The following is an 18,316-nucleotide window of genomic DNA, read 5'->3' on the forward strand; positions in this document are numbered from 1 at the left end:
TTTCCAGCAGGACAATGCACCATGCCACACAGCCAGGTCAATCAAGGTGTGGATGGAGGACCACCAGATCAAGACCCTGTCATGGCCAGCCCAATCTCCAGACCTGAACACCATTGAAAACTTCTGGAATGTGATCAAGAGGAAGCTGTGATTGAAAATCAGGGTTATTCCACCAAATATTGATTTCTGAACTCTTCCTAAGTTAAAACATTAGTATTGTGTTGTTAAAAAATTAACATGAACTTATTTTCTTTGCATTATTCGAGGTCTGACAACACTGCATATTCTCCCAATCCTCTTCTGGATCATCCAAATGCACTCTAGCAAACTTCAGACGGGCCTGGACATGTACTGGCTTAAGCAGGGGGACACGTCTAGCACTGCAGGATTTGAGTCCCTGGCGGTGTAGTGTGTTACTGATGGTAGGCTTTGTTACTTTGGTCCCAGCTCTCTGCAGGTCATTCACTAGGTCCCCCCGTGTGGTTCTGGGATTTTTGCTCACCGTTCTTGTGATCATTTTGACCCCACGGGGTGAGATCTTGCGTGGAGCCCCAGATCGAGGGAGATTATCAGTGGTCTTGTATGTCTTCCATTTCCTAATAATTGCTCCCACAGTTGATTTCTTCAAACCAAGCTGCTTACCTATTGCAGATTCAGTCTTCCCAGCCTGGTGCAGGTCTACAATTTTGTTTCTGGTGTCCTTTGACAGCTCTTTGGTCTTGGCCATAGTGGAGTTTGGAGTGTGACTGTTTGAGGTTGTGGACAGGTGTCTTTTATACTGATAACAAGTTCAAACAGGTGCCATTAATACAGGTAACGAGTGGAGGACAGAGGAGCCTCTTAAAGAAGAAGTTACAGGTCGGTGAGAGCCAGAAATCCTGCTTGTTTGTAGGTGACCAAATACTTATTTTCCACCATAATATGCTAATTAATTCATAAAAAATCCTACAATGTGATTTTCTAGATTTTTTTTCCTCAATTTGTCTGTCATAGTTGACATGTACCTATGATGAAAATTACAGGCCTCTCTCATCTTTTTAAGTGGGAGAACTTGCACAATTGGTGGCTGACCAAATACTTTTTTTCCCCACTGTATATATATATATATATATACACACGTAACAGATTGTTCAATCTAATAAACAAAGCATACTAATTACAATTGAACATGATAAACTCAGTGTTAAAAAAACATAGCGTGCATGTGTATGTGTGTGCACAGGTGCGTGTGTGTGTGAGGGGGTGTTATGCTGCATGGAGGAGTAGTTTGGTTCATCAGGCTGAACCCAGTCTACCTTTGAAATTGTTTAGGGATGATGAGGTTTGGTAATGTGAAGATAGGAATTCCAGAGTATGGAACCTCTGTATCTGCTAGAGAATTGACTATGTGAGGTGCGGCACTGGGGAGGGTGAAGGTTATCAGAGTGTCTTGTGTTGTATGCATGGATTTCGGAATTAGCCTGGAAGAATACATTTAAGAGTTTGGCGAGGCTGTCTGGGAGGTACGTGTATTTATAGATGAAGGTGCATATTTGGGGAATATTAATGTTGTAGATGGGCATGAAGCTGAATTTCTTAAACAGAGGGTCAGATGTAGCCAAGTAGTTAGAGAAGGTGGCAAGTCTTGCAAATTACATTTGGATTATGTGAAAATTGTGTAGGTAGGAAGCATACAGTATATACTGGCCCAGACAATGTGGCAGTAGATGAGATATGGGTAGGTATAGGTTGATGTAATGACTAGAAGTCAAAGGAAACTCTCTCCTTTCAGTGTCACAGATAATAAGACGTACTGTAGCTATGCAACTATTAGTTCTACTGCTCATAATGATGTGGTTTGGATAGAGAATGTCTGGTGAAAGACCAATTTCAGTCCCAGAGTGAGCAGGCCAATGCTACTGCCCAGATGATCACAAAGATAAAAGGATGTAGTGTGTGTGTGTGTGTGTGTATGTGTGTGTGTGTGTGTGAGAGAGAGAGAGAGAGAGAGAGAGGAGAGAGAGAGAGAGAGAGAGAGAGAACCCAAATTCTGATCTCACATTACACATGATGCAACATTTCCTCACGTCCACTCACCACTTGATCTCCTGTTCACACACATACACAGTCCATCATGCTGAGGGGAGTGTGTGTGTGTGTGTGTTTGTGTGAAATCCTTGCTAAATCCCATCCCCTGCTGATGGAGTCATTGGTGCTGTATTATCTCTCTCATAGCAGATGAGTGGTCTATAAAGGCTGGGAGCTGGTTTGCCCTTTGGTACCACTGCTCTTTCTTCACACCCCGCTGGTTTGGGGTGCCATATACTGCTCTAAGCTTCAGTACAGCTGAGGTAGTCAGGGTGCCAGATACTACTCCTAGCTTCACAATACCTTGTTTAGTGTAATACACTAATAAAAGAAGACTGATGTCCTAGTTTGAGCTTTACCTTCCTCTTAGTAGCTCCACCTGGGCAGAAAGAAGGAGAGAGAGAGCGAGAGAGCGAGAGAGAGAGAGAGAGAGAGAGAGAGAGAGAGAGAGAGAGAGAGAGAGAGAGAGAGAGAGAGAGAGAGAGAGAGAGAGGAGAAGGCAGTCTGTCATCCACAGCCCATCACAGTGACACTGGGCCAGCGAGGATAGCCCAGCCTGTCTCATCTCATCACATCTACACTGGAAGAAAAACTCATCTGGGACATGTGCCAGCCAGCGTGCATGGGTCTGTGCTGTGGAGGAGGAGAAGAGAGAGAGTCTAGACTTGAGGAGCTGTAGTGTCTGTAGTGCTGTGGCCCTGTGGGTGTTCTCTCTTCTTAATGTATCTTCTCCTCCTATTACACTATTACAGGATGTCTCTGTCTGCTGAAGAGCCATGTCTCTCACCTAAGACCCAGGAGGGATGGCCTATTTTTACAATTGAAAAAAGACTAAAACAATTGGTAACAGAAATAGACGTAAAGTCTAAATAATCTGTATTGTGTGCCTTTGGGTGTCCTACTTCACTAGTACTTGATGCCTGTATATGTGATGATGGGCCCAGAGAGGGCCATATCACGCGTGCAATGAGTACGTAGCACGCTCTACATACAAACGTTCTCACTACGTTGCTAAAGATGGTCAGACAGTCACCATTAAAATGTGTACTTTAAACCCCACACTGAAAACATGTTGTGTCAGGGGGTCATGTCCAAGCAGGCCTCGATTTGGCAACACTTCCCAGCCATTATGTAATGTTGTTGTCTATATTTCTCACACACACACACACACACACACACACAGACAGACAGACACAGTGCCTACAGGCAGACAGTGGTGAGGGATAGCCGATGTTATGGATCCGTCATTAGGGCCTCTGTAGTGCTGATAATATTTATCAGACATAAGCCATGAGAGAGCCTTCAGAAAGCCAATGGGACGAATGGCCATCTCACTTTGAGCGATTACCTGAATTCCAGTGTGTGTGTGTGTGTGTGTGTGTGTGTGTGTGTGTGTGTGTGTGTGTGTGTGTGTGTGAAACAGAAATATGACATTTACATAAGTATTCAGACCCTTTACTCAGTACTTTGTTGAAGCGCCTTTGGCAGCAATTACAGCCTTGAGTATTCTTGGGTATGACGCTACAAGCTTGGCACACCAGTATTTGGGGAGTTTCTCCCATTCTTCTCTGCAGATCCACTCAAGCTCTGTCAGGTTGGATGGGGAGCATTGCTGCACAGCTATTTTCAGGTCTCTCCAGAGATGTTCGATCGGGATCAAGTCCGCGCGCTGGCTGGGCCACTCAAGGTCATTCATAGACTTGTCCCAAAGCCACTCCTGCGTTGTCTTGGCTGTGTGCTTACGTCGTTGTCCTGTTAGAAGGTGAACCTTCACCCCAGTCTGAGGTCCTGAGCGCTCTGGAGCAGGTTTTCATCAAGGATCTCTATGTACTTTGCTCCGTTCATCTTTGCCTCGCTCCTGACTAGTCTCCCAGTCCCTGCTGTTGAAATACACCCCCACAGCATGATGCTGCCACCACCATGCTTCACCGTAGGGATGGTGCCAGGTTTCCTCCAGACGTGACGCTTGGCATTCAGGCCAAATATTTCAATCTTGGTTTCATCAGACCAGGGAATCTTGTTTCTCATGGTATGAGAGTATTTAGGCGTCTTTTGGCAAACTCCAAGCGGGCTGTCATGTGCCTTTTACTGAGGAGTGGCATCCGTCTGGCCACTCTACCATAAAGGCCTGATTGGTGGAGTGCTGCAGAGATGGTTGTCCTTCTGGGAGGTTCTCCCATCTCCACAGAGGAACTCTAGAGCTCTGTCAGAGTGACCATCGGGTTCTTGGTCACCTCCCTGACCAAGGCCCTTCTTCCCCGATTGCTCAGTTTGGCCGGGCAGCCAGCTCTAGGAAGAATCTTGGTGGTTCCAAATGTCTTCCATTTACGAATGATGGAGGCCACTGTGTTCTAGGGGACTTTCAATGCTGCATAAATGTTTTGGTACCCTTCCCCAGATCTGTGCCTCGACACAATCCTGTCTCTGAGCTCTACGGACAATTTCTTCGACCTCATGGCTTGGTTTCTGCTCTGACATGCACTGTCAACTGTGGGACCTTATATAGACAGGCGTGTGCCTTTCCAAATCATGTCCAATCAATTTCATTTACCACAGGTGGACTCCAATCAAGTTGTAGAAACATCTCAAGGATGATCAATGGAAACAGGATGCACCTGAGCTCAATTTCGAGTCTCATAGTAAAGGGTCTGAATACTTATGTAAATAAGGTATTTCTGTATATAAAAACCTGTTTTTGCTTTGTCATTATTGGGTATTGTGTGTAGATTGCTGAGGATTATATATTGTTTAATCCATTTTAGAATAAGGCTGTAACGTAACAAAATTTTGAAAAAGTGAAGGGGTCTGAATACTTTCTGAATGCACTGTAATGCCATTCTCTGCCTGACCAAAAGGCCAACGAATGAGAGATAATAGGCCTAATATGATGCATTTCTATTTTTACTGCATTCATGGCAATTGTTCATTTCACATTAACAAAACCAAATCATTTTTGATGAGAAAAGAAATGCAAACATATGGCGCATGCACGCGATACACGTGGGGGTCGTCATCGTTTATATGTGACTGCAGGATAAATAGCCTTGTCCCTTTAATTTAAATTTTCCTGTGCGATGCATCGTGATCACCTGGCTGTCAGAGGATGGCGCATGCGCAGTGCACCAGGGGAGCAGAATCAGTGGATGCTGTAGGCTCGTGCTGGTCGTTGCCCTCCATCCCTCCGCAGCCAGTGTGTCAGACCACAGAAACGGACAGAGAGTAGCGGACTGGAGGAGGGCTGAGCCAAGATGGGGAGAGACATCTGGCACGACAGAGCCAGAGCAACGACAGGTAGCATTTGCGTCGTCTTTTTCAGAGAACCGTGTGCTGTACACGTCTGTTTGACATTGTGGGTGAAGGATGCTGGGCTGGAGGAGAGGGGAGGGGGGATACTGTACTGGATTATCAGCGGGGGATGTCTCTGATGGCAGGGGGTTTCTCTCGGGTGTCCGCAGGAATGATGGCGTTTCCGACAAATTTTATAGGCTATAGCTTTTACGAGATCGGGGCGAATGTCAAGGGCGCACCGAGCGAAAAACGGATGAGCAAAGGGGTTACTTCATCTCACTACTGCGATGATCCGTGGTTTCAGAGCTGTCTTATTTGAGGTCTGGTGGTGAACCAGTATCTGTGAGTTAGAGACGTCTCTCATCAGAAAGCTCCAATTCAAACGCCATTCACCAGCTCTGCAAGCGTTATAATGCCAAAATATGTTCGTTGATCACCAAATATGGAGTTTTGCTGAGCAACTATCTTCATTTACTCCCGTATGTACTTCCAAAAAAGGTCAAAATAAAAACGGACAAGCAACCGAAAAAATGCCGGCACCTCCAATGTATTGAGCTGTTGTAGACTTCCGACCAGTGCATGGCAGAAATGCGAAGATTATTGTTGTCGGTTGCTTGTACATTTTTATTTAAACCTTTTTTGGAAGTACATACTGGCCGTAACGGGAGTAAATTAAGATAGTTGCTTAGCGAAACTCCATATGTGGTGATCAACCAACGTATTTTGACATTATAAGGCTTGCAGAGCTGGTGAATTTGAGTTTCAATCAGCTTTGTGTGCGGTAGAGAGGTCTCTAACACACAGAGACTGGTTTGGTCAGGTGGTAGCCTACTCTACAACGCGGATTGCGTTGTGTAGCCTAAAGTAGAGTAGCCTGTAATACTGTTTGACTGACTGATGGTAAATCAAGACCAGACGCAAGGGAGATGGGCTCCTATACATCCCCCCTACTGACATTTGATAGTTCAGTCTTCGACAATTATTGTGAAGAATTTGGTTTAAAAAAATAACAGAAATAGGCCTATGGTAAATGACAACACACGAAAATAAACAACTTGGACCTGGCTACCTAGCTAACAAATTAGAATTCTTATCATACATATTGAAAATTCGTAACATATTGTACAAATTGCAATTCGTAACATATCATATGAATTCAAATTTGTAACATATATCATACGAATTCTAATTCGTCACATCATACAACATGGATATTGGACATCCACAAATAAACACATACCATATCAAACGTAACATATCATGCTATTTGAGTGTCCTGGATTTTTGTTTACTATGTTACGTCTAGTTTATGAAACCAGGCTGAAATGAATAATAGGTTATAGCAACAGTTTGGCTCATTAGGCTTGTATTGGCGACTGCCATGTCTTTACTATCATATTTTCCTCTGATGTCTAGCTAAGTATGGAAATAATATGTCCATATCAGCATTCAGTTCGCATGCATCATTAGCTGTCTCCTGCCCGGATGTGCCTGCGGTTTCTCCAGAGAGCGCCAGATTGACTGTGTTTGTGTGTGTGTGTGTGTGTGTGTGTGTGTGTGTGTGTGTGTGTGTGTGTGTGTGTGTGTGTGTGTGTGTGTGTGTGTGTGTGCAGGGTTGGGTAGGTTACTTTCTAAATGTAATCCGTTATAGTTAGCCTTCTAGTTACCTGTCCAAAATTGTAATCAGTAATGTAATTTTTGGATTACACAAACTGAGTAATGTAATCAGATAATTTTCAGTTACTTTTTGATTACTTCCCCCTTAAGAGGCATTAGTTGAAGACAATAAGGATCCATCAAACACATTTGGTGTGTAATCATACATACTAAAAACTAATTGTAATTTTTTTGAAGGTTCTATAAAGAACCATGCTCATAAGGTTCTAAATAGAACCTGTATGGTTCTATAAATAACTCTTCCCCAAGGTTCTAAAATGAAACATTAAAAAAAGGTCCCAAATAGCACCAAAAAAGGGTTCCGCTATTGCTACAACTCTTTTTGGGGCTATATACAGTGGCTTGCGAAAGTATTCACTCCCCTTGGCATTTTTCCTATTTCATTGCCTTACAACCTGGAATTAAAATAGATTTTTGGGGGGTTTGTATCATTTGATTTACACAACATGCCTACCACTTTGAAAATGCAAAATATTTGTTATTGTGAAACAAACAAGAAATAAGACAAAAAAACTGAAAACTTGAGCGTGCATAACTATTCACCCCCCCAAAGTCAATACTTTGTAGAGACACCTTTTGCAGCAATTACAGCTGCAAGTCTCTTGGGGTATGTCTCTATAAGCTTGCCACATCTAGCCACTGGAATTTTTGCCCATTCTTCAAGGCAAAACTGTTCCAGCTCCTTCAAGTTGGATGGGTTCCGCTGGTGTACAGCAATCTTTAAGTCATACCACAGATTCTCAATTGGATTGAGGTCTGGGCTTTGAATAGGCCATTCCAAGACATTTAAATGTTTCCCCTTAAACCACTAGAGTGTTGCTTTAGCGGTATGCTTAGGGTCATTGTCCTGCTGGAAGGTGAACCTCCGTCCCAGTCTCAAATCTCTGGAAGACTGAAACAGGTTTCCCTCAATAATTTCCCTTTATTTAGCGCCATCCATTATTCCTTCAATTCTGACCAGTTTCCCAGTCCCTGCCGATGAAAAACATCCCCACAGCATGATGCTGCCACCACCATGCTTCACAGTGGGGATGGTGTTCTCGGGGTGATGAGAGGGGTTGGGTTTGCGCCAGACATAGCGTTTTCCTTGATGGCCAAAAAGCTCAATTTTAGTCTCATCTGACCAGAATATCTTCTTCCAAACGTGTTTGCTTATTTTTTTCTTTAAGCCTTGGCTTTTTTCTGTCCACTCTTCCGTAAAGGCGAGCTCTGTGGAGTGTACGGCTTAAAGTGGTCCTATGGACAGATACTCCAAATCTCCGCTGTGGAGCTTTGCAGCTCCTTCAGGGTTATCTTTGGTCTCTTTGTTGCCTCTCTGATTAATGCCCTCCTTGCCTGGTCCATGAGTTTTGGTGGGTTGCCCTCTCTTGGCAGGTTTGTTGTGGTGCCATATTCTTTCCATTTATTTATAATGGATTTAATGGTGCTCCGTGGGATGTTCAAAGTTTCTGATATTTTTTTATAACCCAACCCTGATCGGTACTTCTCCACAACTTTGTCCCTGACCTGTTTGGAGAGCTCCTTGGTCTTCATGGTGCCGCTTGCTTGGTGGTGCCCCTTGCTTAGTGGTGTTGCAGACTCTGGGACCTTTCAGAACAGGTGTATATATACTGAGATCATGTGACACTTAGATTGCACACAGGTGGACTTTATTTAACTAATTATGTGACTTCTGACGGTAATTGGTTGCACCAGATCTTATTTAGGGGCTTCATAGCAAAGGGGTGAATACATATGCACGCACCACTTTTCCGTTATTTATTTTTTTGAATTTTTTGAAACAAGAAATTTTTTTCATTTCACTTCAGCAATTTGGACTATTTTGTGTATGTCCATTACATGAAATCCAAACTAAAATTACAGGTTGTAATTTAACAAAATAGGAAAAACGCTAAGGGGGATGAATACTTTTGCAAGGCATTGTAGGACCCTTTTTATGGTTCTTTATATAACCTTTATGGAGAATGGTTCTATAAATTACTTTTCTCAATCTCAAAGTTTATTTGTACAACCATACAGTTTGTTTTATTTTTTTAATTCTAGTTTAATAGCCATATTATATTGATAAAATCCCATAGGTTTTATTATTGTGTTTATTAACAAGTTGAATCAGGTGTGCTAGCTCTGGAACGGCTGGGGGTCCCTGAGGAGAGAATTGAGAACTACACCTCCCATGGCTGCATTTTTTCTCAAACTCTCTTTTCAAAAGTATATGTAATCTGATTACAATATTTTAGCTGGTAACGTAACTGAATAGTTAGTTTTTTTTTAAATATTCAGATTACATGTAATCCGTAACTCCCAAACCCTGTATGTGTGTGTGTGTGTGTGTGTGTGTGTGTGTGTGTGTGTATGCATGTTTACTTGGGTTTCCGCTCTAAACCAGACTCTGGATTTCATCTCCTCTACAATAATACTGTATGTTGGGTAAAAGCATTTATTCCCCATTTGATGGGGCTACAGAGGGTACACATTTTTAAGCCTATGGGGATGTGCTTTATTCCCATCTATATGAATGTGGTTATAACCTTATAACTTGGATTTGGCTATGCAGTGTCCACCTCCCATGGCTGTGTAGGACCCTGGCCTTTATTGTATTTCTGGTTGAAAGGGATGTCTCTTCGGCTTGAGGGTGTATGAAACCGTGATCAATAGCTGTGGCTCTGTTCTGCTGTCCATGGTGCTGAAAGCCTAACAACAACCCATGTGGAGTAAATCAAACGGAGACGCAATCATTAATGCCTCAGCTGAATGCACGCAACAATTTAATGTGCAAATGATCATCGTTTTGAGCCGAGATATCCGTAGAGAGTCACTTGGTGTTAATTTACATCCTTGTGCCACAAAAAGTATATTCCTATCAATGATGTACAGTGAGGGAAAAAAGTTTTTGATCCCCTGCTGATTTTGTACGTTTGCCCACTGACAAAGAAATGATCAGTCTATAATTCTAATGGTAGGTTTATTTGAACAGTGAGAGACAAAATAAAAACAAAAAAATCCAGAAAAATGCATGTCAAAAATTTTATAAATTTATTTGCATTTTAATGAGGGAAATAAGTATTTGACCCCCTCTCAATCAGAAAGATTTCTGGCTCCCAGGTGTCTTTTATACAGGTAACGAGCTGAGATTAGGAGCACACTCTTAAAGGGAGTGCTCCTAATCTCAGCTTGTTACCTGTATAATAGACACCTGTCCACAGAAGCAATCAATCAGATTCCAAACTCTCCACCATGGCCAAGACCAAAGAGCTCTCCAAGGATGTCAGGGACAAGATTGTAGACCTACACAAGGCTGGAATGGGCTACAAGACCATCGCCAAGCAGTTTGGTGAGAAGGTGACAACAGTTGGTGCGATTATTCGCAAATGGAAGAAACACAAACTGTCAATCTCCCTCGGCCTGGGGCTCCATGCAAGATCTCACCTCGTGGAGTTGCAATGATCATGAGAATGGTGAGGAATCAGCCCAGAACTACACGGGAGGATCTTGTCAATGATCTCAAGGCAGCTGAGACCATAGTCACCAAGAAAACAATTGGTAACACACTACACTGTGAAGGACTGAAATCCTGCAGCGCCTGCAAGGTCCCCCTGCTCAAGAAAGCACATATACGGGCCCGTCTGAAGTTTGCCAATGAACATCTGAATGATTCAGAGGAGGACTGGGTGAAAGTGTTGTGGTCAGATGAGACCAAAATAGAGCTCTTTGGCATCAACTCATGTTGGAGGAGGAGGAATGCTGCCTATGACCCCAAGAACACCATCCCCATCGTCAAACATGGAGGTGGAAACATTATGCTTTGGGGGTGTTTTTCTGCTAAGGGGACAGGACAACTTCACCGCATCAAAGGGACGATGGACGGGGCCATGTACCGTCAAATCTTGGGTGAGAACCTCCTTCCCTCAGCCGGGGCATTGAAAATGGGTCGTGGATGGGTATTCCAGCATGACAATGACCCAAAACACACGGCCAAGGCAACAAAGGAGTGGCTCAAGAAGAAGCACATTAAGGTCCTGGAGTGGCCTAGCCAGTCTCCAGACCTTAATCCCATAGAAAATCTGTGGAGGGAGCTGAAGGTTCGAGTTGCCAAACGTCAGCCTCAAAACCTTAATGACTTGGAGAAGATCTGCAAAGAGGAGTGGGACAAAATCCCTCCTGAGATGTGTGCAAACCTGGTGGCCAACTACAAGAAACGTCTGACCTCTGTGATTGCCAACAAGGGTTTTGCCACCAAGTAATGTTTTGCAGAGGGGTCAAATACTTATTTCCCTCATTAAAATGCAAATCAATTTATAACATTTTTGACATGCGTTTTTCTGGATTTTTTTGTTGTTATTCTGTCTCTCACTGTTCAAATAAACCTACCATTAGAATTATAGACTGATCATGTCTTTGTCAGTGGGCAAACGTACAAAATCAGCAGGGGATCAAATACTTTTTTCCCTCACTGTATATAATCCCTGGATTGCTTATGCTATGTATTGGCCAATAAAAGGCTTTGAAGCCACCGGCCAGCTATATTGGAACTCCCCAGAAGGAACAGTCCTCCATAGGAAGTATTTCAATTAAATGGACAATATGTATTTAAATACATGTTTTTCAGTATTTTTTGTTGTAGTGGGGACAGTAACATTAGTATGTAAATTATACTTTATTTTTTATATATTTTTATGTTTAGCTCACATAATATAATGTAAAAGTAAGCATTAAGGTGTAATAGAATAAACGTGGCAAAAACAAATGTGGACATCTCTCTCTCTCTCTTGAAAATGTTTACAATCTGTTGCTATAGCCATGTAGTAATTGATTAATATACAGCGGGGGAAAAAAGTATTTAGTCAGCCACCAATTGTGCAAGTTCTCCCACTTAAAAAGATGAGAGAGGCCTGTCATTTTCATCATAGGTACATGTCAACTATGACAGACAAAATGAGAAAAAATAATCCAGAAAATCACATTGTAGGATTTTTTATGAATTTATTTGCAAATTATGGTGGAAAATAAGTATTTGGTCAATAACAAAAGTTTCTCAATACTTTGTTATATACCCTTTGTTGGCAATGACACAGGTCAAACGTTTTCTGTAAGTCTTCACAAGGTTTTCACACACTGTTGCTGGTATTTTGGCCCATTCCTCCATGCAGATCTCCTCTAGAGCAGTGATGTTTTGGGGCTGTCGCTGGGCAACACGGACTTTCAACTCCCTCCAAAGTTTTTCTATGGGGTTGAGATCTGGAGACTGGCTAGGCCACTCCAGGACCTTGAAATGCTTCTTACGAAGCCACTCCTTCGTTGCCCGGGCGGTGTGTTTGGGATCATTGTCATGCTAAAAGACCCAGCCACGTTTCATCTTCAATGCCCTTGCTGATGGAAGGAGGTTTTCACTCAAAATATCACGATACATGGCCCCATTCATTCTTTCCTTTACACGGATCAGTCGTCCTGGTCCCTTTGCAGAAAAACAGCCCCAAAGCATGAAGTTTCCACCCCCATGCTTCACAGTAGGTATGGTGTTCTTTGGATGCAACTCAGCATTCTTTGTCCTCCAAACACGACGAGTTGAGTTTTTACCAAAAAGTTCTATTTTGGTTTCATCTGACCATATGACATTCTCCCAAACTTCAGACGGGCCTGGACATGTACTGGCTTAAGCAGGGGGACACGTCTGGCAATGCAGGATTTGAGTCCCTGGCGGAGTAGTGTGTTACTGATGGTAGGCTTTGTTACTTTGGTCCCAGCTCTCTGCAGGTCATTCACTAGGTCCCCCCGTGTGGTTCTGGGATTTTTGCTCACCGTTCTTGTGATCATTTTGACCCCACGGGTGAGATCTTGCGTGGAGCCCCAGATCGAGGGAGATTATCAGTGGTCTTGTATGTCTTCCATTTCCTAATAATTGCTCCCACAGTTGATTTCTTCAAACCAAGCTGCTTACCTATTGCAGATTCAGTCTTCCCAGCCTGGTGCAGGTCTACAATTTTGTTTCTGGTGTCCTTTGACAGCTCTTTGGTCTTGACCATAGTGGAGTTTGGAGTGTGACTGTTTGAGGTTGTGGACAGGTGTCTTTTATACTGATAACAAGTTCAAACAGGTGCCATTAATACAGGTAACGAGTGGAGGACAGAGGAGCCTCTTAAAGAAGAAGTTACAGGTCTGTGAGAGCCAGAAATCTTGCTTGTTTGTAGGTGACCAAATACTTATTTTCCACCATAATTTGCAAATAAATTCATTAAAAATCCTACAATGTGATTTTCTGGATTTTTTTTTCTCAATTTGTCTGTCATAGTTTACGTGTACCTATGATGAAAATGACAGGCCTCTCTCATCTTTTTAAGTGGGAGAACTTGCACAATTGGTGGCTGACTAAATACTTTTTTTCCCCACTGTATGTATTTTCTATGCAGGATATGAGGTGTATCAGGGTGCAGAGAGGGAATAACAAACGGACCTCAGAGACATTAATGGCATTATATTCCCTGTGTTCTCATTATTTTCCAATATATTCTGAGATGTTGTTATTTGTTTACCATCCTCTGCCTGACTGGGGTAGCATGTTTAATTAGAATATTGTAAATGCATTACAAATATGCTCATATTCCTCTCGTTCTATCTCTCTCCCTTACCCTCACATTCTCTCTCACTTTCATTCACCCCACCTCTCTCTCTCTCTCTCTCTCTCTCTCTCTCTCTCTCTCTCTCTCTCTCTCTCTCTCTCTCTCTCTCTCTCTCTCTCTCTCTCTCTCTCTCTCTCTCTCTCTCTCTCTCTCTCTCTCTCTCTCTCTCTCTCTCTCTCTCTCTCTCTCTCTCTCTCTCTCTCTCTCTCTCTCTCTCTCTCTCTCTCTCTCTCTCTCTCTCTCTCTCTCTCTCTCTCTCTCTCTCTCTCTCTCTCTCTCTCTCTCTCTCTCTCTCTCTCTCTCTCTCTCTCTCTCTCTCTCTCTCTCTCTCTCTCTCTCTCTCTCTCTCTCTCTCTCTCTCTCTCTCTCTCTCTCTCTCTCTCTCTCTCTCTCTCTCTCTCTCTCTCTCTCTCTCTCTCTCTCTCTCTCTCTCTCTCTCTCTCTCTCTCTCTCTCTCTCTCTCTCCACTCCTCTCTCTCACTCTCTCCCTCTCTCACTCCTCCCTCACTCACTCACTCCACTCCTCACTCACTCACTCACTCACTCACTCACTCACTCACTCACTCACTCCTCACTCACTCACTCACTCACTCACTCACTCACTCACTCACTCACTCTCACTCCACTCACTCACTCACTCACTCACTCCACCTCCTCACCACTCACTCACTCACTCACTCACTCACTCACTCACTCACACACTACACACACACACACACACACACATATGCCCGTCTCTCTACCCCCCCTCTCTGTCACCCTCTCTATCGTCTCTGTAGGAAGTCTGGTGTAGAATTTGAACCAGAGGAGAGCCCAGGTAGCAACAGTAGCAGTAGTAGCAGCGACAGCAGTAGTGGGGCGGTAGATGCCCTTCCCCCAGCCCCAGTTCCTCCCCAGGCCCCTGCAGGAGAGAAGAGGGAGGACAGCTCCTGCTCTGACTCAGACAGCTCTGTAGAGTCCAGCGAGGAGGAACCTGCCATGTTCTCTAACTTTTTAAGCGGGGTGAACCCCCTCAGCTCCGTCTCTTCTGCTGTCAGAGGAGGTCTGTTTGGGGACAATGCGGAGGGGGACAAACAGAAAGCAGGCCCTCAGCAGCCTAGGTCAGGCCCTGGCCCTCGGAAGGCCCCGCAGCAGGGACCTGGGAAACAGGACCAGGCACCTCCTAAACAGGGAGGACCCCAACTCCAGGGGAATGGCCAGGCTGGTCAAGCAGCCAAACCTAGCGGGCAGCAAGCGTCCACTAAGAGTGGACCACAACAGCAAGCCCCTGCTAAGGGTCGACCACAACAGCAAGCTCCTGATAAGGGTGGACCTCAACATCAAGGACTTCATAAGGGTGGGCCTCAACAGGAAGGACCTGCTAAAGGTGGACTACAACAAGCCCCCCAACAGCAAGGACCTCCTAAAGGTGGACCACAACAAGATTCCCCTAAGGTAGGGGCTCAACAGCAAGCCCCTGCTAAGGGTGGACTACAACAACAATGGTCACCTAAGGTTGGGGCTCAACAACAAGCCCCTGCTAAAAGTGGACCCCAACAGCAAGGTCCTCCTAAAGGTGGACCACAACAAGATTCCCCTAAGGTAGGGGCTCAACAGCAAGCCTCTGCTAAGTGTGGACCACAACAGCAAGGTTCGCCTAAGTTCGGAGCTCAACAGCAAGCCCCTGCTAAAAGTGGACCCCAACAGCAAGGTTCGCATAAAATTGGGGCTCAACAACAAGCTCCTGCTAAAGGTGGACCCCAACAGCAAGGTTCACCTAAGGTTGGATCTCAACAGCAAGCCCCTTCTAAGGGTGGACCACAACAGCAAGGGTCCCCTAAGGTTGGAGTTCAGCCACAAGGGTCCCCTAAGACCGGCACTAAGCAGCAGGGCTCCCCCAGGACTACACCACAGCAGCAGGCTGCTGGTAAACCTGGGCCTCAGTCTAAAGCTGGACCTATGGCTGGAGCTAAACCCCTGTGTCCAGTGTGTAACACTACTGGACTCAATCTGAACACTAAGGAGCCACCCAACCATAACACCTGCACACAGTGTAAGACTGTCGTCTGCTGCTTGTGTGGCTTCAGTCCTCCTGACTCGGGTGTAAGTAGAGCATATATTTAACATTATAAACTGGGTGGTTCAAGCCCTGAATGCTGATTGGCTGAAAGCCGTGGTATATCAGATCGTATACCACAGGTATGACAAAACATTTATATTTACTGCTCTAATTACGTTGGTAACCAGTTTATAATAGCAATAACGCACCTCAGGTGTTTGTGGTATATTGCCAATATACCATGGCTAATGGCTGTATCCAGGCACTCCGCGTTGCGTCGTGCTTAAGAACATCCCTTAGCCGCGGTATATTGGCCATATACCACACCCCCTCGTGCCTTATTGCTTAAGTATATAATGTTAATAATTTATCAGTATTAAACAGTAGGCCTAATATCTTCTTTTTGACCTTAGTTCACCTTGTAGCATTTGTACCATGAATCACATTCTATGTCAAACTATTTTGGTATGTTTTTGTACAGTGGAGAATTGAGCATACTTGAGCCTGCCCAGTGTGATTTGATCAGTCAGAATATTGACTCTAGTTACCACTTAGCAGGATGCTAAAAGAGAGTAATCTGATTTAGTGACAGTTCAGTGAGCATGAGGCATTGCTCACTGCAGTCATTAACATGGTAGGAGGGTAGTTGCCTGTACTGTGAAGATGAAGACTGTTACTCTACTATTCACATATTTTGAACAATAAATTATAACCTTCATTATGTACTACTAGTATGCATTTAGAAAAAAACATAGATCATGAAAAAAACATTGATCATGTTAATGGATTTCACAGATTTGTTTTGTTTAAAAAAAATCTGTATATGATGCTAAAACCATGATTTCTATTGCAGGGTAAGGAGTGGCTATGTCTGACCTGCCAGATGCAGAGAGCACTCGGAGGCTCTGACCCCCCTGGACCCCCTAAGATGAAGCCCCAGCCTTCACCCAACAAAGCCTCTACATCTCTTGCACCACAGAAGAAAGACACTCCAACACCAGGCTCCCCCCAGAGAAAACCTGCTACATCAGCAACACAGCCACCCAAAGTAGAGGTTGCTAAAGCAGCAGATGCTCAGAAACCTTCCAGCCCAGCTCCTGGTCAGAAGACACTACAGGAGAACCGGAGAACATCAGGGCCTCAGAAACCACCAGAGCAGCCAGGCCAACCTGGGCTTAAGCAGAGTAATGCTACCCCATCCACACAGCAGGAGCCCGGGAAGCCTCAGCAACAGCCTCCAAAAAGTGGAGCCTCTCCTGCCAAAGCTGTGCCACCAGAGGCCCAGCCCACCAAGGAGGAGTCAGGAGGCTTCTTTGGCTTTGGTGTTCCTAAATCTCAGCCTGACCCCTCAAAGCCTGAAGAATCAGTGTCTGGAAAGATGTTTGGCTTTGGCTCCTCCATCTTCAGCTCTGCATCCACTTTGATCACCTCAGTTGTTCAGGACGAACCACTCACCACACTGCCAGCTTCCCCCAAGGTGTCTGCAGCAGCCAAGGCCTCTCCCAAGATGCCCCCTGCAAAGGAGACCAAACCACCTGCTGCTCAGAAAGCAGAGGAGAAGAAAGCAGAGCAACTCCAGCAGGCCAAGGTCCCCCCATCAGTACAGGCCAAAGTGGACAAACCCCCACCAGAGCCTCCAAAGGGAGCAGCATCCTCCCAACCAGCTCCCAAAGCAGGCCAGTCCACCTGTCCACTCTGCAAGGTGGAACTCAACAAGGGCTCCAAGGACCCTCCCAACTACAACACCTGCACCGAATGCAAGAACACTGTCTGCAATCTCTGTGGATTCAACCCCATGCCAAATGTTACTGAGGTAAGACGGCTATATAATTTCCACTACAGCTGAGGCTGTATTTATTGATTAATATTATAAACATATTTTCACACCTACAGTCCTTCTATGCCCTGGCAATGCTGGCATTAATCTATGTAGACCAATTGGTGCTGTGGTGTCACTACAATATTTTATAAGATGCTGTTTCACTGTCACAATCCCTTCAACATTGACTGCATCAATATAGTGCAATATAATGCCAGGGAATATTAATTAGCTGCCACCACTTTACAACAGGCAATTAAATCTTACAATTTGATGCTGACGACTCATTCATTTGGAATTATGCAATCGATCATGCATTGAGCCAGAAACTGAGTTTCAGAAAGGGTAATGTAAACAGGCCCCACATCACACTAAGTTCTGATTTCTACACAGTGATCAGTGGGTAAGGCCTACAGTATCACTGCCACTCACACCCACTCAGGTGTACATGATGGTTATAAAGCAAGCTATTTTTAGGATAAGATCATCTCTATAAGAGTTTTAACTGGCTTGCTTAATGAGTGATCTGTCATTCTGTCAAATCTCTCATCGTGGATGTTCATTGGTGCAGAGTAAAGGTAGTCTTGCTTCACTGTGTAGAGACGGATGCAAGGCTGTAGCACAATAATCAATCTGGTGAATGCACACAATTATATATTATCGCTCCAGAGGCGCTATTCTGACCCAAAGCTCATAACCAAAGGAAACACACACTTTCAAGTGTAATTCCAGACCATTGTGCTTGGTTCCCCAATGCCTGGGTATGATTGCATCTTATACCCTCACTGACATGCTTTGTGATGGTTACTGCTA

At 44.3% G+C, this 18,316-nt stretch overlaps 1 protein-coding gene across 1 annotated transcript; it reads left to right on the forward strand.

Annotated features, from left to right (window-relative positions):
• The first annotated feature begins 5,224 nt into the window (after nucleotides 1–5,224).
• LOC121531353 (protein piccolo-like) lies at nucleotides 5,225–17,791 on the forward strand. Its single transcript, XM_041836589.2, has 3 exons — nucleotides 5,225–5,358; nucleotides 14,426–15,728; nucleotides 16,538–17,791. The coding sequence occupies exons 2-3, from the start codon at nucleotides 14,625–14,627 to the stop codon at nucleotides 17,528–17,530; spliced, it is 2,097 nt and encodes a 698-aa protein (XP_041692523.2). The 5' UTR covers nucleotides 5,225–5,358; nucleotides 14,426–14,624; the 3' UTR covers nucleotides 17,531–17,791.
• The last annotated feature ends 525 nt before the right edge of the window (nucleotides 17,792–18,316 follow it).

This window comes from Coregonus clupeaformis, chromosome 19 (genome assembly GCF_020615455.1).
Source record: "Coregonus clupeaformis isolate EN_2021a chromosome 19, ASM2061545v1, whole genome shotgun sequence".
Lineage (NCBI taxonomy): Eukaryota > Metazoa > Chordata > Actinopteri > Salmoniformes > Salmonidae > Coregonus > Coregonus clupeaformis.

Excerpts from the sequence above, each read along its gene's own strand:
- LOC121531353 (XM_041836589.2), top strand. The coding sequence starts at position 14,625 with ATGTTCTCTAACTTTTTAAGCGGGGTGAACCCCCTCAGCTCCGTCTCT. Across the intron at positions 15,729-16,537 it reads TCAGTCCTCCTGACTCGGGT|GGTAAGGAGTGGCTATGTCT; the intron begins GTAAGTAGAGCA and ends TTTCTATTGCAG.